General features: G+C 41.3%; 1 protein-coding gene across 2 annotated transcripts in view; it reads left to right on the forward strand.

Moving 5' to 3' along the window:
- Positions 1–26956, forward strand: part of LOC135544534 (rho guanine nucleotide exchange factor 28-like) — a 108445-nt gene that overhangs the window by 46192 nt on the left and 35297 nt on the right. The window contains exons 10-29 of one of the 2 annotated variants that reach the window (XM_064972220.1): positions 1515–1624; positions 1726–2012; positions 2737–2908; positions 3103–3226; positions 17608–17650; positions 18565–18666; positions 19870–19993; positions 21267–21402; positions 22016–22071; positions 22235–22271; positions 22586–22715; positions 22834–22949; positions 23060–23200; positions 23550–23800; positions 24144–24269; positions 25269–25386; positions 25701–25955; positions 26101–26177; positions 26463–26641; positions 26739–26830. In XM_064972220.1, the coding sequence (XP_064828292.1) occupies positions 1515–1624; positions 1726–2012; positions 2737–2908; positions 3103–3226; positions 17608–17650; positions 18565–18666; positions 19870–19993; positions 21267–21402; positions 22016–22071; positions 22235–22271; positions 22586–22715; positions 22834–22949; positions 23060–23200; positions 23550–23800; positions 24144–24269; positions 25269–25386; positions 25701–25955; positions 26101–26177; positions 26463–26641; positions 26739–26830 (2676 nt within the window). The remainder of the gene's footprint in view (positions 1–1514; positions 1625–1725; positions 2013–2736; positions 2909–3102; positions 3227–17607; positions 17651–18564; positions 18667–19869; positions 19994–21266; positions 21403–22015; positions 22072–22234; positions 22272–22585; positions 22716–22833; positions 22950–23059; positions 23201–23549; positions 23801–24143; positions 24270–25268; positions 25387–25700; positions 25956–26100; positions 26178–26462; positions 26642–26738; positions 26831–26956) is intronic. The other variant, XM_064972221.1, reaches the window with a different exon arrangement.

The raw sequence follows: 26956 nt of genomic DNA on the forward strand, positions 1-26956 counted from the left end.
AAAATATATATTAAATGAATAAGTAACCAAGAGGTTGCAAGTTCAAATCCTCAAAGAATGAACTCTACGTCAGGTGTCCTTGGGCACTGCTAGTTTTACATTGATGTTATGTTGGTTGTGATCATTTGACAATGATTTACTTTATTCTGGGCAGCTTTTAGCAAAGTGCAGAAATCTATTCTTGCCAATAAGTCTATGGCCATATATCTTTCCCGCTCGCAGATCTGGTGGTGTCATTGCACCCTCGCAGGACATTTCGGGTTGCTTGAGATTATTAGATTGTCAGTTAAAATCTTGTTTAAGGCTGAGTCCTGTTTAAGGCAGAGTGTGGTCACAGTATGAAATTATACAATATTCATTACACTAATTCAAATTAGAATTCAGCAGCATACTGTCATTTAATGGAAATAACACCTTCAAGTTGTTATATTTACTTTATTTTTACTGCAACTTTAGGCAAAGTACAGAAATGTATTCTTGCCCATTTCCATTATGTCCACAGACCTGGTGGTGCAGCAGGAACTTAAAGTAGCTAGCAACCAAGAGGCTGAATAATCTTACAGCAGCATACTGTCCTTTAACACCTGAATTTAGCTGTACAAATACAAATAAATATTTAACATGAGATCGTGTTTTTATTTGCTCACATGTTGTCATGTGTAGTTTCATGTTAAATCCCCATGTTGTCATTTTTTTAACATGAATTTCACGAGATCATGCACTCAACGTGCTTACATATTATCACATGTGTAATTTTAATTTATCACATGTAGCTTCACGTGTTTTTTCTGTAAGAGCAACCCAGCAGCTGATATTTTTTATTTTATTTTAACCAGGCAAGTCAGTTAAGAACAAATTCTTATTTTCAATGACGGCCTAGGAACAGTGGGTTAACTGCCTTGTTCAGGGGCAGAACGACAGATTTGTACCTTGTCAGTTCGGGGGTTTGAACTCGCAACCTTCCGGTTACTAGTCTAACGCTCTAACGCTCTAACCACTAGGCTACCCTGCCGCCCCAGAATCTTTTCCATCATGCATTCTAGAACTACAAAGTCAACAGAAATTGATGTTTTTTAGCATTCCATTGCCATAAAGGCCCATTATGCTATTCTTCTCTCAGCTGGTATTGACTACTGGAATGTTGTTTTGATGATTGTGATTGATTGGAACAGACATTAATCTTTGCTTAGCCATCATCAGCCTGTTGGTCTGTTTGTGTTTTGATAAACATCTATTAGTATATTTTAACATTATGCTGTGTTCTTACATAGCACTCATTATTTTGTGGTGGTCTTAGCCCTCTGTTTGACTGATGGCTCTCACCCCACACTCTTGGCTGTAGTTAGTCTAATTTTTATTTTCTTTCTTTTTATTAAACGTTGTTTAACCAGGAAAAACCCATTGAGACACAGCGTCTCTTTTGCAAGGGAGACCTGGCCAAGAAAGCAGCAGCAGTCAATACGTAATTTAGCAACATTTATCATTCATTCTCCTTGTTGTGTTGTTTTCTCCAGTGAAGTCCCAGACGGCCCACCCCAGACGAACCCAGAGACAGTTCTCCCACTCTGCTGTGGCAGACAAATCAGCCTCCATCATCAATGGCAGGAGTCAGCTCTCCACAGAGGTGCACCACTTTACCATAACTCACACGATTGATGATATGGTATTTGAGCAAATACTTCATTGATCTTTTTATCTGGTGTTTTCTCTCTCACTCTCTCTCAGGTGGATGACCTCAAGGCCAAGGTTAGTGTTGCCGGGGTAATGAGGGACAGCTCTGTGACTGACAGCAGGGTGTGGGACACAGTGGACTCAGAGGTCCTCCTCCAACAGGCCACCGTCACCCCTCTACCCCTACCTCCCTACGGACTAGAGGAGCAACAGTCCCCCTTTGTCTCATCTTCTCCCTTGTCCTCCCCTGCTGACCGAGCCCTCGCCCGACTGAACAGCCTTTCCCACTCACACCTAACCAATCAGAGAGGGAGCCCACCTCTGGAGTCACCTAACCTCAGGTATCAAGCTCGTTCATGCAACCCCCTGTTACTCAAGCCATTGGGTTTCTTTTTAGATCAAGAGAAGTTCTCTTTCAATTATTTGTTTCGATATCTCACATGTGGGATATGGCCAACTCCCGTATCGCGAAAGCTCAGGAGAGAGGGGGGAGTGTGGTGGGGGTACCTGTACCAGACGGGGAAACAGCTTAAAAGGTACGATGACGTTAGTTCAAGAGCTTTGAGATATCATATCTGCATTGTTGACTGAAAGAAACCAAAAGTTCTGTATCACAGTTCTGTGTTACTGTACTGCGATAATAAACTGAAGATTGCATGTCATGTATGATTACAAAGTATTGTTAGTTCTTACCTGAACAAATATATTCAATATTTGCTCATAGTGTAAGGCTTTCTCTATGTGGATACTGTATGTGCAATCCCATACTGTATGTGCTGAAGCCAATTAATTTACTTTTACCTTGCGCCAGTTGTTGGTTTCAGCACTTAGAGTATGGATATGAGGAGGCTGTAGTAATAATATAATATATGCCATTTAGCAGACACTTTTATCCAAAGTGACTTAGTCATGCGTGTACAGATTGGGTATGGGTGGTCCTGGGAATCGAACCCACTATCCTGGCGTTGCAAGCGCCATGCTCTACCAATTAAGCTACAGAGGACCACCAGTTCTTCAAATGAGCCTTTATGTTGACGTTCCCTCTTCTCTCTCTCTCCCTGACAGCCCCAGTCTGGTAGCTCTAGTGATTGACAGTGAGGAGGAGGGGGTTCTGGAGAAGTCTCCCTTCTCTCCTCTAACCTTTGACCCTCGTAGCAGCGGGGACGACACCGCCCCATACCTCACCTGCACACGCACACACTCTGCCTCCTCAGCCGGTGACCCCACCCCCACAAAGGTACCATGCAGAAGCTTTCTTGTCCATCCTCACACACAGAGACTCACATAAAGAAATGTCATCGTTTCTCTCCTCCTCCTTTGACAATCTACTGAATATTCCACTCCAAAGGAGGTTGTAAGGACATATATATTAGGGCCAACTGTAAATCTAAAATGTATATAGTTCCTCCTGTCTATGTTGTATTTTTCCAGGATATGGGCGACCAGAAGATCAGACACCGTTCCTACTCCTACTCCTCCCCCAAGATCAGCCTGCTGCCCTCCCGCTTCTCCCGTGACACCTCAGCCCAGCCTGCGACATCTGACCTCAGCCCAGGTTAGCGTCCATGGGACCTTTTACAGTTATTAACCCCCCCATTGAGAAACCCTTCCTCAGAACTTTCCCACTAGGCACACAATGGTTGAATCAACATTGTTTCCACGTCATTTAGTTATTTTTTTATACATTAAACCAACCAGGAATAGATGTTGTGTTGACGTCTGTGCCCAGTGGGTTTTCTGAGAACATGATGACAGGGTTTTCTGAGAACATGATGATATTGATAGTCCCATCACTTCCAATGCCTTGTTCGTCTTTGTATGTTTGGTCCTGTCCTTCTATATGTAGTAACGGTCTTCAAAATGGATAAAAGGTCAAAAATACAGTTCTGATAATGGAGTAAGACACAACTCTTTTTTTATAAAAAAATATTGATTGAATTATAGCACATAAAAAATTGTATAATGAGAGAGACAAAATCTATGGAATCCAGACATTTTGGTGTGACTTCAGGAATTCAATGGAATGTCAAATATACAGTGCCTTCAGGAAAGTATTCAGACCCCTTGACTTTTTCCACATTGTGTTACGTTACAGCCTTATTCTAAAAATGTATTGCATTGTTTTTTTCCCTTATCAATCTACATACAATATCCCATAATGACAAAGAAAAACAGTTTTTAGAAATAATAGCTCATTTATTACAAACACAAAACTGAAGTATCACATTTACATAAGTATTCAGACTCTTTACTCAGTACTTTGTTGAAGCACCTTTTGCATTGATTACCTCATCGAGTCTTCTTGAGTATGACGCTACAAGCTTGGCACACCTGTATTTGGGGAGTTTCTCCCATTCTTCTCTGCAGATTCTCTCAAGCTCTGTCAGGTTGGATGGGGAACATTGCTGCACAGCTATTTGCAGGTCTCTCCAGAAATGTTTGATCGGGTTCAAGTCCAGCCTCTGGCTGGGCCACTCAAGGACATACAGAGACTTGTCCTGAAGCCAATCCAGTGTTGTCTTGTCTGTGTGCTTAGGGTTGTGTTCTTGTTGGAAGGTGAACTGTCGCCCCAGTCGAGGATCTCTCTGTACTTTGCTCCGCTGCACAGCTATTTTCAGGTCTCTCCAGAGATCGAGTTCAGGTCTAGGCTCTGGCTGGGCCACTCAAGAATATTCAGAGACTTGTCCCGAAGCCACTCCTGCATTGTCTTAGCTGTGTGCTTAGGGACGTTGTCCTGTAGGTGAACTTCCGCCCCAATCTGAGGTCCTGAGCACTCTGGAGCAGGTTTTCATCGAGGATCTATCTGTACTTTACCCCATTCCTCTTTTCCTCAATCCTGACAAGTCTCACAGTCCCTGCCGCTGAAAAACATCCCCACAACATGATGTTGCCACCACCATGCGTCACCGTAGTGATTGTGCCAGGTTTCCTCCAGATGTGATGTTTGGCATTCAGGCCAAAGAGTTCAATCTTGGTTACATCAGACCAGAGAATCTTGCTTCTCTTGGTCTGAGAGTCTTTAGGTGCCTTTTGGCAAACTCCAAGTGGGCTGTCATGTGCATTTTACCATAAAGGCCTGATTGGTGGAGTGCTGCAGAGATAGTTGTCTTTCTGGAAGGTTCTTCCATCTCCAAAGAGGAACTCTAGAGCTCTGTCAGAGTGACATTCGGATTCTTGTTCACCTCCCTGACCAAGGCCCTTCTCCCTTGATTGCTCAGTTTGGCCGGGCTGCTAGCTCTAGGAAGAGTCTTGGTGGTTCCTAACTTTTTCCATTTAAGAATGATAGAGGCCACGGTGTTCTTGGGGACCTTCAAAGCTGCAGAAATGTTTTGGTACCGTTCCCCAGATCTGTGCCTCGACACAATCCTGGTTTAGATATGTGGATTTGTCTGTCTGCTTTCTTTTCTGAGTGGCGACTTTGTTTACATTATCATTTAATCCAAGATCTACATTTTCTATCCCACGAAGGGAAACACTTTCTGTAAATAGACCATTTTCTCTTCTCTCTGTTCACGCAGTTGCCATGCCAGTGCGTTTATTCCCCAGCAATATATCAACTTTGATAAACATGTGGGCCAAAACCTTTTAGTCCCATGTCTATGAATTCCGACGATACCCCTGTCCTTTTGAGACATCGTTTCACACTTTTCCCCAATTAGTAAAGTCCAAGAGAAAAGGGGATTTGTACAGGTAATTCTATGAATATTGTCAGTTTCTATTTTGATAACAGTCTGTGAAGTGACAGTTCGCTGACAATTGGTTATCGACTTCTCAAACACAGCCAGTTGAAAGCTGAACAGAGCTGTATTCTCAGGTGGGCGTGAATTGAGCTTTGCTACTGTATGACTAGGGCCCGGATCCACAAAGTGTCTGAGAGTAGGAGTGCTGATCTAGGATCTGTCCATATAATCTTATTCATTGTGATCTAAAAGGCAAAACTGATCATCCTAGATCAGCACTTCTACTACGCTTTGTGGACACAGGCCCTGGATTGATCTTATCTGAGCTAGTCTCTCTATCTTCCCTTATTTGGTTTGTCATGTGAGTTTGGCTGGAACAGGAAGCAGTAGGCCTACTGTCTGTTGTTGGATAATCATGCGCTCTGTGTTGTCACTAACTAACTGTAGCCACTTCAGTAGATAGTTACATGTTAGCTATAAACAGTACTGACTAACGAGGGACCTCTGACCTTCTCATCCAATGGGTTTTGAGAAGGAGATGAGAAGAGAGGTCGCAAGGAATTAAGGAAATGCAATTGAGATTTTCCCCCTAAATGGCTCTGGTAACATATTGCCTCCCTCTGTTCCTTTGAGTGGCCTAGTGAGTGCTATGTCCCCTTTACCCTGTAGATGGCGTGTTCCACAGAGTGAGCCACAGGCGGTGTCGCCTTCAGGCCCTCTCTCTGTCTAAATCTATGTCTCTACTCCACCCTGGTAGTAAGTACAGCTTACCTTAGATCCTCTATCCTCCACCACTCGCTCTGTGCTAACACTAGGCGTGGCAGACATGTGGCTACTGTGTGTGCGTCCGACGTGCAGGTGCATATGTATGCACACTACCAGTCAATAGTTTGGACACACCTACTCATTCAAGGGTTTTTCTTTATTTTTTGCTATCTTTTAAATATATTTTTTACCTTTATTTAACTAGGCAAGTCAGTTAAGAACACATTCTTATTTTCAATGACTGCCTAGGAACAGTGGGTTAACTGCCTGTTCAGGGGCAGAACAACAGATTTGTACCTTGTCAGCTCGGGGATTTGAACTTGCAACCTTCCGGAATAATAGTGAAGACATCAAAGCTATGAAATAACACATATGGAATCATGTAGTTACCAAACAAGTGTTAAACAAATCAAAATAGATTTTATATTTGAGAGTCTTCAAAGTAGCCACCCTTTGCCTTGACGACAGCTTTGCACACTCTTGGCATTCTGTCAACCAACTTCATGAGGTAGTCACCTGGAATGCATTTCAAAGTTCATTTGCAGAATTTATTTTCTTCTTAAAATAGGGGCAGAATTTTCACTTTTGGATGAATAGCTTGCCCAGAGTGAACTGCCTCCTAACTCTGTCCCAGATGCTAATATATGCATATTATTATTATTATTATTGGATAATATTGGATGGAAAACACTCTGAAGTTTCTAAAACTGTTTGAATGATGTCTGTATGTATAACAGAACTCATATGGCAGGTGAAAACATGAGAAAAATCCAACCAGGAAGTGGGAAATCTGAGGTTTGTAGTTTTTCAAAGCTTGGTCTACCGAATACACAGTGTCTATGGAGTCAAGTTGCACTTCCTACGGCTTCCACTAGATGTCAACCGTCTTTAGAAACTGGGTTGAGGATTATACTATAAAGGAGGGGCTCATGAGACCTGTTTGAGTCAGTGGTCTGGCAGAGTGTCTCAGGCTCGTGACACGCGCTCCCGACAGAGTTACCTCTCGTTCCAGTGCTTTTCTTCAGACATAGGAATTATCCGGTTGGAACATTATTGATGTTTTATGTTAAAAGCATCCTAAAGATTGATCCCATACTTCATTTGACTTGTTTCTTCTTGACTTGTAATGGAATCTTTTGAGTTTTTGTCTGGACGAAGTGCTCACGCCTCATGAAGATGGATTACTGGGCTGAACGCGCTAACAACAAGGGGCTATTTGGACATAAATTATGGACTTTATGGAACTTTATGGAACAATTCAGTAATTTATTGTCGAACTGGGATTCCTGGGAGTGCCTTTTGATGAAGATCATCAAAGGTAAGTGAACATTTATTGTGTTATTTCTAACTTCTGTTGACTCCAAAATGGCGGATATTTATCTGGCTGGATTGGGCTCTGAGCGCCGTTCTCAGATTATGCTTTTTCCGTAAAGTTTTTTTGAACTTTGACACAGCGATTGCGACGGAGGACACCAAGCGACCACCTGGTAAATGTAGTCTGTTATGGTCGATCTTCCAATGATATGCCTACAAATACGTCACAATGCTGCAGACACCTTCGGGAAAACGTGGAAAAGGTAAGCTGACTCCTAGCTCCTCCACAGCCATATAAGGAGTCATTGCCATGAGGCGGTTTCAAAAAATGCGGCACTTCCTGATTGTATTATTATCTGTTTTTTTTGTAACATCAGTTCTGTGGCACTCAGACTATCTTTGCAATTTTGGAAACGTCAGAGTGTTTTCTTTCCAAAGCTGTCAATTATATGCATAGTTGAGCATCTTTTCGTGACAAAATATCTTGTTTAAAACGGGAACGTTTTTCATCCAAAAATTAAGAGCGCCCCCTACATCGAAGAAGTTAAGGAGAAGTCTATCTTTAATTCTGCGAATAACACTTGTATCTTTTATCACTGTTTATTATGAGTATTTCTGCAAAATCACCGGATGTTTTGGAATCAAAACATTACTGCACTTAACGTGCCAATGTAAACTGAGATTTTTGGATATAAATATGCACATTATCGAACAAAACATACATGTATTGTGTAACATGATGTTCTATGAGTGTCATCTGATGAAGATCATCAAAGGTTAGTGATTAATTTAATCTATATTTATGCTTTTTGTGACTCCTATCTTTGGCTGGAAAAATGGCTGTGTTTTTTTGACTTGGCGGTGATCTAACATAATCATATGTTGTGCTTTCGCTGTAAAGCATTTTTGAAATCGGACACGATGGGTAGATGTTAAGGGAATTTTTATCAATGATGACTAATTATGTATACATTTCAATCAGGACTGACTAATCAGAATACTATTATGTTACTGTATATGTATGAATTTTCTTAATCTTAGCACTGAATATAATGTTTGTGAATGAATCAAGGATTAGAACAATGTTGGTCTGTTCCTGGGTAGAAATGAATGAACTAAATCTTCAGACTGGCTAGAATGCTTATCTACACCGGAAAACCTTGGCTCAGCCATAAATTATATTAAATTGGTAGGGAGACAGATGTGGGAAGGCTTGAGATACATCCTTTGTACTGGAACGGAGATGGCACGGGTTGGTACTGGAACTAATGACATCATTTTCAGTTTATAACCTGTGGTAACGTGTTCAGTACTCTCGTGAATAAACTCTGCTGTTTGACTTTAAGACTGGGCTCTGTCCATTATTATAGAATAAGGGTCTTACAAATCCTTATGAATTGACAGAGTGTTTAATTTTAATTGGGTATTAAAACCTAGAGCAATTTAATTCCTTTAACAAATTGGTCCTTCGAATCGGGATCTAAATATCCATCCCTGCCATCTGGAGGTCGTACGCCGGAAAAATCGTGCACGTTAGTTAAGACCTGGCCTCTGAATTGAGGTTAAAAAAACAGGCCGGTATACACCCCAGAAGACAGGGACGGTGACTAGATCCAAACGAACAGTGCTTTTCCCAGTCGGCAGCAGGTCAGTTGCCTTTATTCTCGAATTTGGGAGGGATTATTTAGGATATTTCTTTGATTAAATCCAAACTCCTTTATAACATTTAATCAATGATAGGTGCTTGAATATTCTGAACAAATACAACGGGTTTCTACCTTGTGTTTTAACCAAAATCGATAGGAAGGAAACAGGTCTGAAATTGACCTGTGTTAAGGTGCACTACCATAAATAAACTAGAGATTAATAAATCCTGGTTTTGCAAGCCGGAAGGTTATTAAGGAGAGATATAGTACGAATTTGAGAATTAGGACGCTTGTTCCGTACAAATAGGATAGCCATCAATTCAAAAAACATACCTAAATAAAGTTTGAACCTGAGTAGTCTATCTGTATATGGGAAGTAGTCTGACTATCAAGAAGTAGCAGATATATATAGGATAAATTAGGCTTGGTGAGAAGGCAGGGTAATTCTAGGCGAACAGAATAATTGAACCTGTACAATGCTGAAAGAAATTAATATCTAAGGAGAGGTAAACTTAGTCTAGAGTAGTGAGACATGAGATATTAACATTGAAAGTCCCAAGGAGAATATCCTACGGGTGAAATGTAATGTCCGATCAAAAGTCATCTATAGACGTGGTTTCCAGGAAGGAGTTGGGGGCGCAGAATATGTTAAATCTAACAAGAGTCAAGTGGCGCTGCCCTCCACTCCCGCAGATGAAAAAGTTAACCAATTGGGTGGAGGTGAGGGTAACAAACTATATCCTTCTCGATTATACCAAGAATACAGAGGTAATCCAGTCGATGAAATAGTGGTTGTAAGAATACGGCTGCAGGAGCTAACTGCGAAATTACCACACATATATGTGAACCCTGCTGAAGCCGAGGGAGGTATAATAGAGTTAGAAAAGGGAATAAAGTCGAGAAAAGTGGATAAGGTGAGTCAAAAGAAAAATATAAAATGTTTTAATTGTAACGAAATTGGACATTTCGCCCGGGAGTGTAACACTCCCTGCAAACATCATCACCAATGTTGTAATTTAACTGAGGGGAAGGTCAGAGGCGACAATCGGGTAAAAAAAAAGAAGGGTCAGATACAAAGAGAGCGAGATTAAGGAGAATCCTAACTGAGGGAAAACTTTGGGTCGTTAAATTAGGGCTATTTTCTGTTGTCCAGAGGCCGGAGTTACAAATTTAAACAGAGAAAATGGGTCTATTTGCGGAGAATCTCAGTCAGTTCCATAGTGAGGGTGGTATAGTGGTGAGCGTAGCAGTCTTACAAACTGCAGTCCACGGTTCGGATCCCAGCCGAGGCGGTTAACTAAAATTGATTTTAGATTGTAAGATCTATTTGTATATTTGATTGTAAGATCTATTGGTATGTTTTGCCTGAAAAAATACGGTCGCTAGTGTTTGTATAAGATATGAACTGAAACGTTTAAATATGTTGTTTTAGATTGAATTGAAAAAAGAAGTCATTAAAAATAATGGCGAGACAATTTTGTTGTAACACGCTATTTTGCCCAAAATGATCTGCTAGAATAATGTATTGAGATGAGTCACATCTAAATAAATGTAATATAGAAGAGAAAGTCACCTAAAGTTAAATGTAGGGAATAACGGAGAGATACGACAACCAGAATGTTATATTTTTATGAATCAACGGACATACGATAAATTTAAACAGAGAAAATTGGTTGTGGCATTTAGAGGGAAAATGCGTGCATTATAGCTTAGAGTTACTTTTCAAAAGTGGCTAAAAGTTCCAAATACATTTTTTTTAAAGGAGCTATATATTGTAAGGATAGTCTGAAAAGATGCTACAGCTAGCAACAGAATTGCTAGGCATTCAATGGGGCTATATAGTGCAACACTTTGGACTATAAAATAGGTAAGAATAGTTTAATCATAAAAAGTTGTGATTGTTTTCCCGAGTATTGATTTTTGGTTAGGTAACACCAGTGAATTCGAACAAGAAGTTAACGTATTCTAAAAACACTATCTGTTTTCATTACGGGGAACAAGTAAATGTCTTATCTTAAAGGGACATTGCACGTTTATCACAGTGTTTTGAGTGTATAAAATATTTTGGGACGACAATTTGAAGATAGACTGAATGAGGTACATGAAACATCGAGGGGTTTAAAACGAATGATGTGAAGGGATTATCATAATTATTAGGTTTAGTTGTTGTAGTAAAAGTTTGGGTTAAGGGGATTTCCCTGTTCCCAGAGACAAGATATCTTAAAGGGGTACACTCACATATGGATTATTAGGAGTTTTAATTAGACAAGTGAATAACGTATTGGGAATAGAGTCGTAATTAAAATACTAAGTCAAAGACGAGACAGTTACTTAAATCAAAATGAATTCTAAATAATAACGAAGAGACAATTACGATTTATGCCCATCAAAATGTTTTTATAAAATTACCGAATTTAGAGATATTGGTTGGGGTTGTAAATTATAATTCAAGATTTGAACAGATGTGATAAATTAGGTTTGGTTTATCGAACAACAATTATTTACAATTCATTGAAAGTCGTTACGGATTGGGTCGAGGTTGAGCGCTTGTTGATGACATCACTCGCAAGGCACTTTTGTCACCACGGAAATTATGTTGTGACGAGGGAGAAAATTGTTTGTCTTTTAGAAGGAAAATGCGTGCATTATTGTTTTGAGTCACTTTTCAGAAGTTGATAAAAACTTCCAAATACATTTTTCAAAAGTAGTTTGTGAGTCGTCAGGAAAGATGCTAAAAACTAGGAGCTGATTCGCTAGGTGGGCATCATAGATTTGTGGCGTTTATTTGGACTGTATTAGGCTATGAGAAAGGGAGACTGGATGTCTGAATCGTAAAACATCATGATAATGGATTCTGATGGTTATTGATTCCTGGTTTGAATCAATAACCAACCTCTATGGAAAAACGTAATTGCATATGTTTTGGGAAATTAGCTAGGTTAGATTTGGTTATTTGAGCTTGTCCCCTGATACATAGACATCTGTAACAGGGGCAAGTTGTTTTTTCGTGAGGAACTAGCAGATGTAAATGTGAGTCTCTGAGTAATTTTGGCATCTGAAGCATTATAGTAGTGAGCTTTTGTATAGTTAGTTTTTTTTGCTGATAAAAGTGGTTTGTTTATTTGATTACTGGTTATGGTCAATTTTAGGTTTTGATTTAACTAAGTTAAAATATTGTATTCTGGTGTGTTTATGTAGGATTCCTTATTCCGGGACGGATGGACGTTATCTAAAATATATAAATTGAAGGAGCCATGGGAGAATGCGATTGCATTTTTATTAAATATCTGGGATTAAATTACGGATTTCTTACACTGAGAAATGTACGACATTTGCGGCAAAGGGAAAAAGTAATACATTGGGTAATAATGTTATCAGGTTAATTGTATCTAAGGGTAGCATGTTCATTTAAGTAAACATATACATAGACGTTGTTTAAAATATATGATTAATGATTTGAGTCAAATGGGAATTATCATTAGGTTTAGTTTATAGTTCACTTTTGAGTTTCTGAATCGAAGTAGCATAGTGAATGCTAGTTAGGCGTGTTGTGTTCTTCTGGAAAAATTGAGGTTTAGGTGTCTCACTTTTAGATGTTTCCTGGAATTATAATCTTGGGGAGAGTGGGGGAGATAGCGGCCATAAACGACCAAATTGAAAAAGGCCTGGAAGTTTTTATTATCCATTAAGGTTTGCAAATATATACAAATAAAACATTTGTTAGGACTATTTGTTTTAGTGCAAAGGTATTTTAAAGAGGCACGCTCACATATGGAACTTTGAGTTTTTATTTTATGAGTTTTAATTACACGTGAAATTTTTTGATTTGAAGGATAAAGGGTTCTTTAATATGTCTAATGTAGTATGGAACATAACTATAAAAGGGTGGTATGACCTATTGACCTTATCATGGCTATCTTTTGGGGTCTGATCAGCCCCGGGGGAGAGCCATTTGTATAATGAATTTGTGGTCAGTTGGGTTACTAAATTAGTTATAATGGAGTTTTAGTTAGGGGTTTAGAATTATTGTTTGAATCACTGAAGAGAAAGTGTTTCAGGATTCTGATTTACAATATTAGCTGTGAAGTTTTTGAATTGGCTATTATGGATTTTATATTACAACAGAAAATAATTATATTTATCATTGAGAATAAATAGGGGTGATGAATTACTGCAGATAAGGTATTCCACACTATGCAACATATATTAAATTCATGTAATTGTCAGATAGAATACTGAGGATCCCTGAAGGACAGAGCTTGTAAGTGTAGGAAGGATGTAGGAAGTGTAGGAAGGATTTGATATGGTTAGCATTTGTTTAGGCTCTGTTTAACTATTCGGAGTTTAAAAAAATAGTATTACATTTAACAGGAATATAGGACATCTGTGGTGATTTAGGATTATTGTAAGGATTAAGATAGATTGATTAAGGAAATGTAAGGACTTTAGAGATTGCCACTTACAGACATGTTTTTTCAAAAAATCTATAATTTTAGATAGTCAAACAGTGAGACACGTAGTGGCATTTTGAGAGATAGGAAAGAAAGGAATTACTGTTTCAATCAGTAAACATATATATTTAAGAACATATATAAATAGCACAGATACTTCTTAAACTAGATAAGACACTTGACAGAGAATTGATACAGGATTGAGATGAATGGATGCCCAAGGGAGAATGGGACATACATGATAATGTCAGAAAATAAGGATAATTTACTAATCCTACCTAAGTCATTATTTAGGGTATATAAGGTTGTTACCTGGGCAGAGCCAGGTATCAAAAGGGGGGTGGGTAAGTTAGTGGCCTATTGGATAAGAAACGAATAAATAAATAAATAAATAAAATATTTAGCTAACAAATAGGCATAAAAGTTAAAGATATAATCAGATAAAACATATGAGAAACTGTTTGTTAACGAGGCCTGTATGTCCAGGATTTTATGCATTACAGGTGAACTACAGGTGAAGTCACTCAATCTAGTCCCCGAGGCTTGTTGGGGGGACCATACCAAGGACTCCTGGTGACAGCTTGCTGAAAGAGCTACCCGGATTCATATCGCACGGCGGGAGGGTAAGACACCCTGACACTGTCGAACAATAAACAGTGTTCGAGAGGAGAACTGGAATTAACAGAATTCCGGGGGCCATCTCTCGAATGAAGTAATCCTCCCTGTCCTATCACCCCTGTTTGTGTTCATAGAAGTGAAGGTGTGTCTGGCTCTTGCTAGTGATGTGTTCTCGGGGAGAGGGTGGGACTTCACATGGAAGCTGTTCGTCTGAGCTGTCTTACTGTGGGTGCCATATTCCTGATACAGCACTTCCTACCTGAGTATGCGGAGAGTGGTAATTTGACCCATGGTTTAGACGATGAGGATTTTGTTCCAAAACAAGCATAAGAGATCCCTAGATCTGGGTAGACAGGAAGTTAGAGTAGAGGTTGGGAAGGATCTCTCAATGGAGTTTTATGTAGACCAAATGGGGTCTCTAACTACATGGCAGTCTAGGACTCTGAGCCATTGTGGCATATATCGGTGCAGGTTCCCATATTGATCGTGGACACAGGTCATAGCTCATTTGGAGAGAGAGGGCTATATGAATCCACTCACCCAGTATGGAAGGTGGAGTATAGTGAAGGGGAGAGTTTTTGATTGTAATCCGGAGAGAGGGATGTATTGCATAAAGATACGCCTAACCCTTTAAACAGTAATGAAGGAGGATCTAGGGTTGTGGTATGATGGATATGACCAGTTCTTGGTCGACACCCTAGTATGGTTCTGGGTAGAGGAGGTTAGGCCAGTATGGTAAAGCTGTTCACGAAACCAGGAATGCCAGATAATGACAGTTGCATTGACTTGCACGATTTATATCCACAGGTTCCTCCTTTTACAGTGACCGGAGGAGATTATTACCGTTTGGCCCGGTAGGTCAGGGTGAGGTTTTACCGACAGATTGGACAGGATTATGCTCCCTTGTACATTTGGGAATGCCTTTCACACTCATTCAACACTGAGACATGAAGTTTAGCCAAATGGGAGAAAAGAGCTACTCCATCTGGGTCTCTTGATGACAAATTATACATTGATAACATTGGGGTTCCATGGGGTTGCCAGATGAGTTCAATGCAAGAAATCAGATTCTAGCAGGATTAGAGTTAAGCATTTCCGGGTGGTCTACTCTCAATAAGAACGTGGACTGGATTAATTATATTTATTATAATCAACAGCGCTTTAACAATTATACCAGAGATGCTATTAAAGGTTTTGCAGAACAGACTGAAGCAACCAGCTGGATGGCTTGGCAGAATAGAATTGCATTAGATATGTTATTGACTGAAAAGGGAGAAGTATGCGTGATTATCGGGACCATGTTTGTGCTTACATCCCAAATAACACAGCTCCGGACGAATCAGTGCCCGAAGCCTCAGCTGGTTTGACTACCCTGGCTCACGGTTTGGCAGAAAACTCTGGGGTGGATACTTCTGACTAATTGGTTTGATAGTATGTTCGGAAAATGGAAAAAATATTATGATCACTGTATTATGGGCTACAGTCACCTGTGTGACTGTTTTAGTTTTATGGGGCTGTTGTCTAATTCCCTGTGTACAAGGCCGTATTTCCAGGACTCTGGAGAAATCGACGACAATAGATGGTGAGGTACCAGTGGATTCCAGGTTCTGACCCGTGGAGTGCTGAATGCATGTCTACAGAACAAGTGGACGAATCTGGATCCTTCATTTGCGGGGGAATTTATGTTTGAGGAGACCATTTTTGATGTTTAGGGAGGCAAAATTGTATCCTGTTTCAAAATTAGACTGTTTTTTTTAATGAAGATTGTAACGGAAATCCTGATAAGAAGAGTTATGATTCTGATGTAGGACTGAGAAACAGTCATGGCGAATGCAAGTAGTGGGTTATGTTTAGGTGATGTTTTGATGACAAGAAATATCTCTAATAGAAATAGGCTTTTTAATATTACAATATAACTACATGTGTGATTGGATGTATAATATTTAATCAAAGGGTGGATATGTTAAGGGAATTTTTATCAATGTTGTCTAATTATGTATACATTTCAATCAGGACTGACTAATCAGAATACTATTATGTTACTTTGTGTACTAATCAGAATACTATGATATCAGAATACTATTATGTTACTGTATATGTATGAATTTTCTTTCTTAATCTTAGTACTGAATATAATGTTTGTGAATGAATCAAGGATTAGAACAATGACGGTCTGTTCCTGGGTAGAAATGAATTAACTAAATCTTCAGACTGGCTAGAATGCTTATCTACACCGGAAAACCTTGGCTCAGCCATAAATTATATTAAATTGGTAGGGAGACGGATGTGGGAAGGCTTGAGATACATCCTTTGTACTGGAACGGAGATGGCACGGGTTGGTACTGGAACTAATGACGTCATTTTCAGTTTATAACCTGTGGTAACCTGTATCGTGTTCAGTATTCTCGTGAATAAACTCTGCTGTTTGACTTTAAGACTGGGCTCTGTCCATTATTATAGAATAAGGGTCTTACAAATCCTTATGAATTGACAGTGTTTAATTTTAATTGGGTATTAAAACATAGAGCAATTTAATTCCTTTAACAGTAGATTAACAAGAGGTTTCTTTCATTTGTAGTATTGGACTTTCAGAACTTTCCTTTCCTGTGCAATTGCAAAAACCATCAAGCGCTATGATGAGAATGGCTCTCATGAGGACTGCCCCAGGAAAGGAAGATCCAGAGTTGCCTCTGCTGCAGAGGATAGGTTAACTACAGTTAACTGCATGTCAGATTGCTACCCAAATACATGCTTCGCACAGTTCAAGTTCCAGTAACAGACATCTCAACATCAACTGTTCAGAGGAGACGGTTGAATTGAATTGCTGCAAAGAAACCACTACTAAAGGACACCAATAAGAAGAAGAGACTTGCATGGGCCAAGAACAATGAGCAATTCGACCGGTGGAAATCTGTCCTTTGGTCTGATGTGTCCAAATTTGAGATATTTGGTTCCAACTGCCGTGTCTTTGTGAGACGCAGAGTAGGTGAACGGATGAACGGTGAACGTATGTTGTTTCCACCGTGAAGCATGGAGGTGTGATGGTGTGGGGGTGCTTTGCTGGTGACACTTGTCTGTGATTTATTTAGCATTCTGCAGCGATATGCCATCCCATCTGGTTTGCGCTTAGTGGGACTAATCATTTGTTTTTCAACAGGACAATAATCCAAAACACACCACCAGGCTGTGTAAGGGCTATTTGACCAATATAGAAAATAGGAAAAATAAAGAAAAACCCTTGAATGAGTAGGTGTGTCCAAACTTTTGACTGGTACTGTAGGCGTGCTTGTATGTCAGTATTTATGTAGGGTGAGGGCATAGGTAAGTGCATTGGCTGGCTAGGCTATCCTGCCAAATCACAGTGTAAGCTCAACATTACTGGGTAGGGGGCGATCATCCATAATGTTGCTCATGCTGTTTTATTTCACACAGAGGGTTCATGTTCTGTCTTGTCCTCCACAGAACGGAGAGAGTTCAACCTATCGAAGCAACCTCAAGAAAAAAGGTATGTATCCACTGACGTAGTGGTTGTCCAAAGTGAGTGTGACATTTTTACAGTTCCATACAGTTTCCCCCTAATTCCCAGGCTTTCCAGCCTTCACCAAGACTACTTGGTTGGTTGCTCGGCGACCGAGGGCTGTCTTTGTCGTGGAGTTCCTGGTTGTCTTCATATCAAGAAAAGGGGTGGCAGGTAGCCTAGCACGTAGAGGCTAGCCAGCAACCGGAGGGGTTGCCAATTCAAATTCCGGGTCTGACTTGTTAAGTCTGGCGGGAAGTGAGCTGGCAACCGGATGGTTGCTGATATCAAATCCTACATGCCGTTGTGCCCTTGAGCAAGGCACGTAAACCCCCACAATAACAGCTCTTTGTTTAACTCCAGGATTTGATTGTATAACTTCAAATCAGTACCCAAACTGTTTTTGTAGACTAAACTGTAAGCCCATTGTGCTCAGACAGTGTTTATTTAGCCATGCAAATGTTGTCCAATGCAAATTTCAAATACAAGTACTGTGCTCAGATGAAGTTAGGCTAATGCACTGTAACTTTGTGACACAGTGAGTGTAGTAGGATTCACTGTATAGTATCCTTTGAGTAAATGGCTCCAGTAAAAGTGGGATGGACAAAGAAAAGGCATCCTCTTTGTTTCCTGCTTCACTATGTCCTTCATTGTGATGAGATGCTGCCGGGAACCATGCCAACTGCCTTTGTCCTCCCTCCATTCAGGAGTTAAAATGTCCTGAATGCACACGGTCACAGCACTATAGCGCCCTCTAGAGTATGTTTCCTGTACCTGTGCGCTTGTTAGTGTATGTGTGCGCATGTTAGTGTGTGTGTGTTTGTTCATGTACTGTATGTTTCAGAGCTGTGTGTGTGTGTGTTCTTGTACTCTGTGTCAGAGCTGTGTGTGTGTCCCCCTAGGGAGTTAAAGTTCCGTAAGCGTGCCCAGTCTGCAGACGACGAGGGCAGCGTTGAGCTGGCAGAGTCCCTCCAACACCTCACCCTCTCAGAGTTCCTCAAAGAGTATGTGGGCATCGCCCCCTTCTGGGCTGACAGCCTTGGCCCTTCCTCTCCACTGGGCATATAGCCCATAGCTTTTAACCCTAGAGTAACTCCCCTGATCTGGAAGCCAGCCATCTTGTCCCTAGCTTCAGCCTCTAACCCCTTTTAAGTCAACCATTTTAACCCTAGAACTCCCTTGTGTGCATCGTGACATTTAACGTCTACGTTTGTGCCCACAATGCTCTCTGCCTAGCATGGCATCAAAAATAACCTTTAGAGATTGCACTTGTATGCTGTTGATGTCAATGCATGAACCATGTTTGATTACCATACGTGTGCTGCATGTGTCTGTAACTACTACTGTGTAACCCTTAATCCATAGTGCTCTACCACTGACTCAGGGTGGAAATTAATTGCTTTGTAACACTAAAACTTGTGGCAAATGAGCTGCCACCAACTTTAAGTAGACGACACCTTAATGATGGAGTTTTGACCGGACTTTTTGCTTGTCTTAATTCTGTAATAAACATCGATGATTGGCTTTGTGTGGTGCATGTGCTCCAACTGTACACTTGATCCAGCCTGGTATGACCATTACAGGCTGATTGAACTACTAACCAAGTACCATGTTTACTATAAGGTTTGTGCTTTCATAAGTTGTATGCGGAGTTAAAACGTTTTTGTTTCCACGTGGCCTCATTAGCTAGGTTTCCATCCAATTGGTGGCCGATTTGAATAAAATTTCAACTCTACTGAACGTTTTGACACAAAACATGTTGAGTTATGTAGCGTATGTGCCCATTCTGGTCTTTGCACATGCACTCAAGCAAACTACTCGCAGATATAAGATGAGATTCCTGTTATGGGCAAAAGAGTGAGATACTTTTTAATTGTCAAAGGGAAGAAAATAATCTATCATGTCACCAGAATAAGACCCTCGATATTTATTGAAAGCAACATCAAGCTCATAAACCGTACACTTTCACCACCCTGTGAAGTTCATCATAACTTATGTCATCTGTAGTAAAAACGGTTGGATGGAAACCTGGTTATAGATGAAATACTAAGTCAGAAGATTACTACTCGCAGAAATGACTGAGTAATAATTTAATTTGAGATGACCAGGCAGAAATAAAGATCAGCAAATAAGACTGGTATGGATACTGTTTATAAAAACCAACATGGAAAGTCACATATGATGCTGACCCCATTGTGTCTGAACAGAATTGAAGAAGAGGAGTGGGACAAGTACAACATCCCTTCCAAGGTGGCGTCAGAGAAATACAAAGTGATTCGTACCTTCAGCTTCCTCAAGAGCCGGATGTCGAACACACGCAACAAGAACAAGGTAAACACTATTTTAACACCAGTCGTGAGACTAGGTCAGCACTAATCTTGCCGCCAGACTTTACATTTAGAGCATATGCCATGTTCGGAGACGTACTCCACTAGACTAAATAATCACAGACAGAATGTACACACCGACTGACTCGCATGTAATCTACCCCTCAGTCTAAATCTAACGATCTACAGCTATAAGGACTGCATGACATACCCATAAAGGGCAATAAAGACAATATAATTGACCGTCTATTATCACAAAACAAAGTTGTGCTGCTATTATCACTTAATTATCGGATACAAAAGCCTATTTTCAAGCGACTTTGGGTTGTTGAAAAGCACTACATAAATACCATGTATTATAATAATAATGATGATGATGAATATAATTATTATCATCATCCCAACCCTTCTCCTTATACTGTAGTATTCACATCAGGATCTGTGCTTCACATGATGATGTCATGCCCTGACCATAGAGAGCTTTTTATTCTCTATGTTGGTTAGGTCGGGGTGTGACTAAGGGTGGGTTATCTAGGTGAATATATATGTCTATGTTGGCCTGGTATGGTTCCCAATCAGAGGCAGCTGTTTATCGTTGTCTCTGATTGGAGATCATATTTAGGCAGCCATTTCCCCATTGTGCTTTGTGGGATCTTGTCTAGGTATAGTTTCCTGTGAGCATTATATTAGCGTCACGTTTCGTTTGTTCGCGTTATTGTTTTTGTTCTGTAAGTTTCTCCTCCAAATAAAAAGATGGAAACATACCACTCCGAATCTTGGTCCGCTCATTATAACGATCGTGACAGATGACAAGAAGCAGGAAATGTTTTGGGTAATAACTGTAACCCAAAACACCACTCCAAACCCTTGTGTAGCTTCTTTCCTTTTCATCATAAACCCATTGTTGGTGGATCCACATTTACACCCCCCCCCCCCCCATGTGTTAATGCAATGCTCCGACTCCTTCACAGTGGACTTTAAAATGGGCCAAAATAAGGCGGGGATCCTTCACTCAAACTGCCTCCATTGGAGTCAGTGCACATGTGTGGCTATTTGTGGCTACTTCAAGGCTACTTCATAGTACAAGTAACCTGACTGATATTGCTTTAAGTTGAGTCTAGCCTATGCCTATGGTGTTACAGTGTTACAATTACATGATATGCTTTGATGGATTGTGGCTGAAGGGTTTTGATGTAGTTACAGTATATGGGTGTGCAATAACCCGCCTATCCATACCTCTGATGTTCACCCCTGTGAATCTACCCTGGTTTTCCAAGGGGAAGGAGAAGGAGGAGAGAGACAAGGACAGGCAGCAGAATGGACATCGCTTCTCCACGGGGTCCTGTGCTGGACCCACGGTCTGTCTGGTCTGTGACAAACCTGCTACTGGCAAGGAACTTCTGCACTGCTCCAGTAAGTAACACAGTTAATCAATCTGTCAATCAAAATGTATTAATAACAGCCTTTGTACATCAACAATTAACCAGTAGTACATCAACTGATCAGTCAAAACAAACAACAATTTGTCACTCAATGTTACAAACATACAAGCATATCTCAGTACACTTCTGAACAATGTAGATGAATTGAAAGATATCACATATTTATGGTTAATACAGTATACCAATACATATTGTATCTCAAGAAAAATATACTGTATAGGCTTTTTTTTTTGCATTCGACAATGATAATATAATTGACAATGATGGGGCGGCAGGTAGCCCAGAGGTTAGAGCATTGGGCCAGTAACCGAAAGGTTGCTGGATCGAATCCCCGAGCTGACAAGGTAAAAATCTGTCGTTCTGCCCCTGAACAAGCTAGTTAACTCACTGTTCCCTTGTAGGCCATCATTGTAAATAAGAATTTGTTCTTAACTGACTTGCCTAGTTAAAGAAAGTTTAAAATAAATTAACTTTAATTCGCAATTTCTTTGCTGGACAATTATAGAACTGAATTAATATACGATCCTATTCTATTTCAAGTATTTCATTTTTTCTCTTTATGAACCTATCCCTCTCTCCCTAAGGTTGTACACTCATGGTCCATAAGGGTTGTAATGACTTTGCTCCCCCGTGTCTAAACGTGAGTTTCAGCCTGGATACTTCTGCCCCGACCCACAACCACACACACATCTACTCCTCATCTCTTTCTGTTGAACAAAGTGTTCTAGTTGGAATGTTTGGGTTGTCTGGTATCCTACTATCCTTCCATTTGTTAATCTTTTTTTACAATTTTAAATCTATAGAAACTTGTGAAGAACCGAACGGCATCCCTCCCGCAGAGTGAGTGTTACATTGCAGAGTTCAAGGGTCACTGACTAAGGACCTTATAACTGATGAATGTGTTTTGTTGTTTATGACTGTGTTTTTCTTTCTTTCTGCTTGCATTTTGTATTTATATTTGGTGTGTGTATTTTCTGTAATTCAATTAATCTGTTAAAGAGACCTTGGTCTCAGTATGACTCCCTGATAAAATAAAGGGTAAATAAAATAAAATGTCACAGCTCTTTGTTGTCATCATTTGAAGCACACAGGAAGAAATGCTGAAACAATAACACCCCTCCCATCCCCTCCCCTCCCTCCTTCATACTTCACAGTGCGAGACAGTCCCTCTTCATGTCTGATCGCCACCTCAGCCTCTCTACCTATGATGAGCCAGAGGGACAGGAGGGAAACAGCCTCCCTCCCCAACCCCCTCTCCAGTAGCGTCCCCTCTTCCACTGACAGGTCAGCTACGCATCCGCTCACTCACACACTCACCCACTCTCAGTATATTACAGTAAGCTTGTGATGAAGATTTTTTTGTGATGATGCTTATGTCATTGACATATTGACACTCTCCCAGCAGGCTTAGTGAGGGTCCGGAAGTGGTGTCTGACAGGAGATGGAGTCCTGGCCGATCAGAGGAGCTCCTACAGACCACGGAGTCATCCTCCTCCACTGACTCCTCCCTCGGAGAAGGTACTGCAGGGACGGGAACCCAGAAGGGACAATTGGAAAAGTGATCATCTTAACGGTTAAAAGGGAAAAGTCACCATCATGTTCTTTTCATCCACCCTCTCGTCCTGTAGACTGTGTGGACACCGGTCTCCACAGCGACCTGGCTGCTGATGCTCTGGACTACGAGGCTGAGTCTTGGAGTCTGACAGTGGAACACAAGTTTTGTAAGAAGCAGGACAAACGGGTGGTCAAGAGACAGGACGTCATCTATGGTGAGCTAACGATGTACTCAGAACAGTTGAACCACCATATGTAACCTAACCCTGCTGTTTTGTGGTACAGTTTTGAGTTATGAATGAGTTATGACTTATGAAATGTTATGGGCCGTAGCACAGGAATGTTTACGGTTTGTTATTATGCTATGCCCAAGGGATATGTTTGTCTAGAGGGACCTTTGTCATCTTTGAAATGTGGGTAGTTGGTTTGAGCAAGACGAGACGCGGAATCGCAAAAATGTACACGAGATGCGAGATGATTTGTAGATCTGGGATCCTGCGCAGTCCAACTGCAATGTCGTCGATCTCAAACACGCACTGTTTTTGTGTGTGTCCGTCCTCTCAGAGTTGATGCAGACAGAGATGCACCACCTCCAGACTCTGTGCATCATGGCTGAGGTCTTCCGGCGAGGGATGAGGGAGGAGGTCCAGCTGGACGCGGGCGCCGTGGGGCGTGTCTTCCCCTGTTTGGACGAACTCCTCCTCCTCCACCACGACCTCTTCAACTCCATGAGGGAACGCCGCCACAGCTCCGCCCAGCCATACGGGAACAGGAACTACGTCATAGAACGCATCGGAGACGTTCTGTTGCAACAGGTGCACTGTTAAAATGAAGTGCTTGTAACAACAACAAACCTTATCTTTTCTGGAGTGGGGTCGGGCGGAACAGTATTGTACTTTCTGTCATACGGTCAGGAATCTGTGGAGACAGAATTAACTTACAACCCCTAAAATTACATGGAAGTCCTGATTCTCCCACAAAACATGGATAAATACAGATATGTTTTTTTTGTGTGTCTGAAACATTGCCAACATCCACTCACTCTCTCCTGTAATTCAACCTCAATAGACATGACTGTGGTATTAATGTTCTGTGACTGATTGAGTACGTTGGCTCAGTATGAGTGCCTGTATAACTTCTGTATAATTTCTGGTGCAGTTTTCTGAAGAGAACGCAGAGAGGATGAAACAGGTGTATGGAGACTTTTGCAGCCATCACACTGAGGCAGTCACCTTTTTCAAAGAGCTACAGCAACACAACAAACGATTTCAGACCTTCATCAAGGTACAGGCTTGTCTGTTTGACACCTCTATAAGCCTCAAGAGTTACACTACATGGCCAAAGTATGTGGACACGCCTTTAAATGACTGGATTTGGCTATTTCAGTCACACCATTGCTGACAAGTGTATACAATTGAGCACACAGCCATGCAAACTCCGTGGACAAACATTGGCATTAGAATGGCTCATATTGAAGAGCTAGGTGACATTCAACGTGGCACCGTCATAGGATGCCACCTTTCCAACAAGTCAGTTAGTCATATTTCTGCCTTGCTAAAGCTGCCCTGGTCAACTGTAAGTGCTGTTATTGTGAAGAGAAAACATGTAGGAGCAACAACGGCTCAGCCATGAAGTGGTAGGCCACACAAGCTCACAGAACGGGACCGCCGAGTGCTGAAGCGCGTAGCACGTAAAAATCGTCTGTCCTCGGATGTAACACTCACGAGTTCCAAACTGCCTCTGGAAGCAACGTCAATACAATAACTGTTTGTTGGGAGCTTCATGAAATGGGTTTCCATGGCCGAGCAGCCGCACACAAGCCTAAGATCACCAATTGCAAGGTGTTGTCTGGAGTGGTGCAAAGCTCGCCGCCATTGGACTCTGGAGCAGTGGAAACACGTTCTCTGGAGTGATGAATCACTCTTCACTATCTGGCAGTCCGACGGACAAATCTGAGTTTGGTGGATGCCAAGAGAACACTACCTGCCCCAATGCATAGTGCACACTGTAAAGTTTGGTGGAGGAGGAATCATTTTCTGGAAGGAAATCTTAACGCTACAGCATAAAATAACATTCTAGACGATTCTGTGCTTCCAACTTTGTGGTAACAGTTTGGGGAAGGCCCTTTCCTGTTTCAGCATGACGAGCAAGTGTCCACATACTTTTGGCCATGTAGTGTATCTCGAGAAGATATCTGGAGAAATGATCTGTCCTAACAAGTTAAATTGTCTTAAATATTCCACTTGTGACTAATTATTCACCGTTGATTGTGTGTTTCTATAGCAACAAAGTAATAACTATTTGGTGCGGAGGAGAGAGATCCCAGAATGCATCTTGTTGGTGACCCAGAGGATAACGAAGTACCCTGTTCTGTTGGAGAGGATTCTACAGTACACCCAGGGTTAGTCTGTCTGCCTTTCTCTGCTCTGCTGCCCACTGCTGTTAGGATCAGATAAATCAAATCAAATCGTGATAACACGACCAGGCTTGTTTTTTGTTGGACAGGTGGTCTTATCATACAGCTCAGCTATCAGTGATAATATACAGCAGTTACAGTAAGATATTCCATGAAACATTTGCTGTATTTTAAATGTAACTTCCATACTGACATGGGGCTGGTAACCGGATGTATAGTTTTGATCCTACTACTCCAATGTGCCTGAATATTTTCTCTCTCTCTCTCTCCTCCCTCGATCCCCCATCTCCCTCTTTCAGAGGACAGTGAGGAGCACAGGGACCTCTCCAGAGCTCTGATTTTGATCAAGGAGGTGATCGCGGCTGTAGACCTGAGGGTCAGTGAGTTTGAGCAGGGTCAGAGGTTACAGGACGTCCTAAACCGGATGGACAACCGTAGTGCTACCAAGCTGAAGAACGGACACACCTTTAGGAAGCAGGATGTTCTGGTGCCAGGCCGGACCCTCAAACACCAGGGCCTGTTACTGTGGAAGACCGCCACCGGACGACTCAAAGGTCAATCAATGAATCAACCAATCAGTCAATCAATCAACTGATCAAGCAATACATGAATCAGTCAATCAATCAGTTTCACACTAATGATAATATTGATTAGGGATTGCATTGTTCACAATTGCTTTGCTGTCTCTGATCTCTGCAGATGTCCTGGCTCTCCTTCTCACCGACACACTGATCTTCCTACAGGAGAAAGACCAGAAGTTCATATTCGCTGCTGTGGTATGTCTGTGAAATGGTTTCGTGACATTTGCTGTTTATGGAGTAAGACAAAATAAACTCTACCGTTCAATTCAGTTCCTTTGGACTCGGTCTGATAGCTTTGGGCTGCTGCTCTCCAATTTATTATATCGGAGGGGTTGGGGCAAAAAAGCATCCTGGATGAACTAATAAAGTATATCGGATCATATATGGTGGATTGAGACTCAAAAAGACATGTCAACGTCTACATCCCCCCATACTGTCTCATCCTCTCTCTCATCCTCCCATACTGTCTGTGCTCCTCAGGACCAGAAGCCCCCAGTAATCTCTCTGCAGAAGCTGATTGTCAGGGAGGTAGCCAATGAGGAGAGAGGGATGTTTCTGATCAGTGCATCGGCCGCGGGTCCAGAGATGTACGAGGTCCACACCTCCTCGAAAGACGAACGCAACACCTGGATGAGACACATCCGAGAGGCTGTGGAGAGGTCAGTAAAAGGGGGTGTGGGAAGGGTGTAAGTGTGTGTGTACGAGTGAGTGTGTGTATGCTTATCGCTGTCTGCTTGTCTGTCTGTCTCTATCCAGCTGTCCAGAGGATGAGGAGGAGAACACTAGCGAATCAGAGGAGGAGAGAAGAGCATCTGAAGCCAGAGCCCAGAAGATACAAAGACTACAGGGTAATATGCTACCGTATATTCATAGCTTTCAAATAGCTTTTCTGCAATGATCCTTTCACTTTGATTAGCCCACATTTCCTATAGTGTTGTCAAGTAGTGTGTGTTTGTGGATTGTGGGTGCATGAA

Source organism: Oncorhynchus masou, chromosome 8 (assembly GCF_036934945.1).
Source record: "Oncorhynchus masou masou isolate Uvic2021 chromosome 8, UVic_Omas_1.1, whole genome shotgun sequence".
NCBI lineage: Eukaryota > Metazoa > Chordata > Actinopteri > Salmoniformes > Salmonidae > Oncorhynchus > Oncorhynchus masou.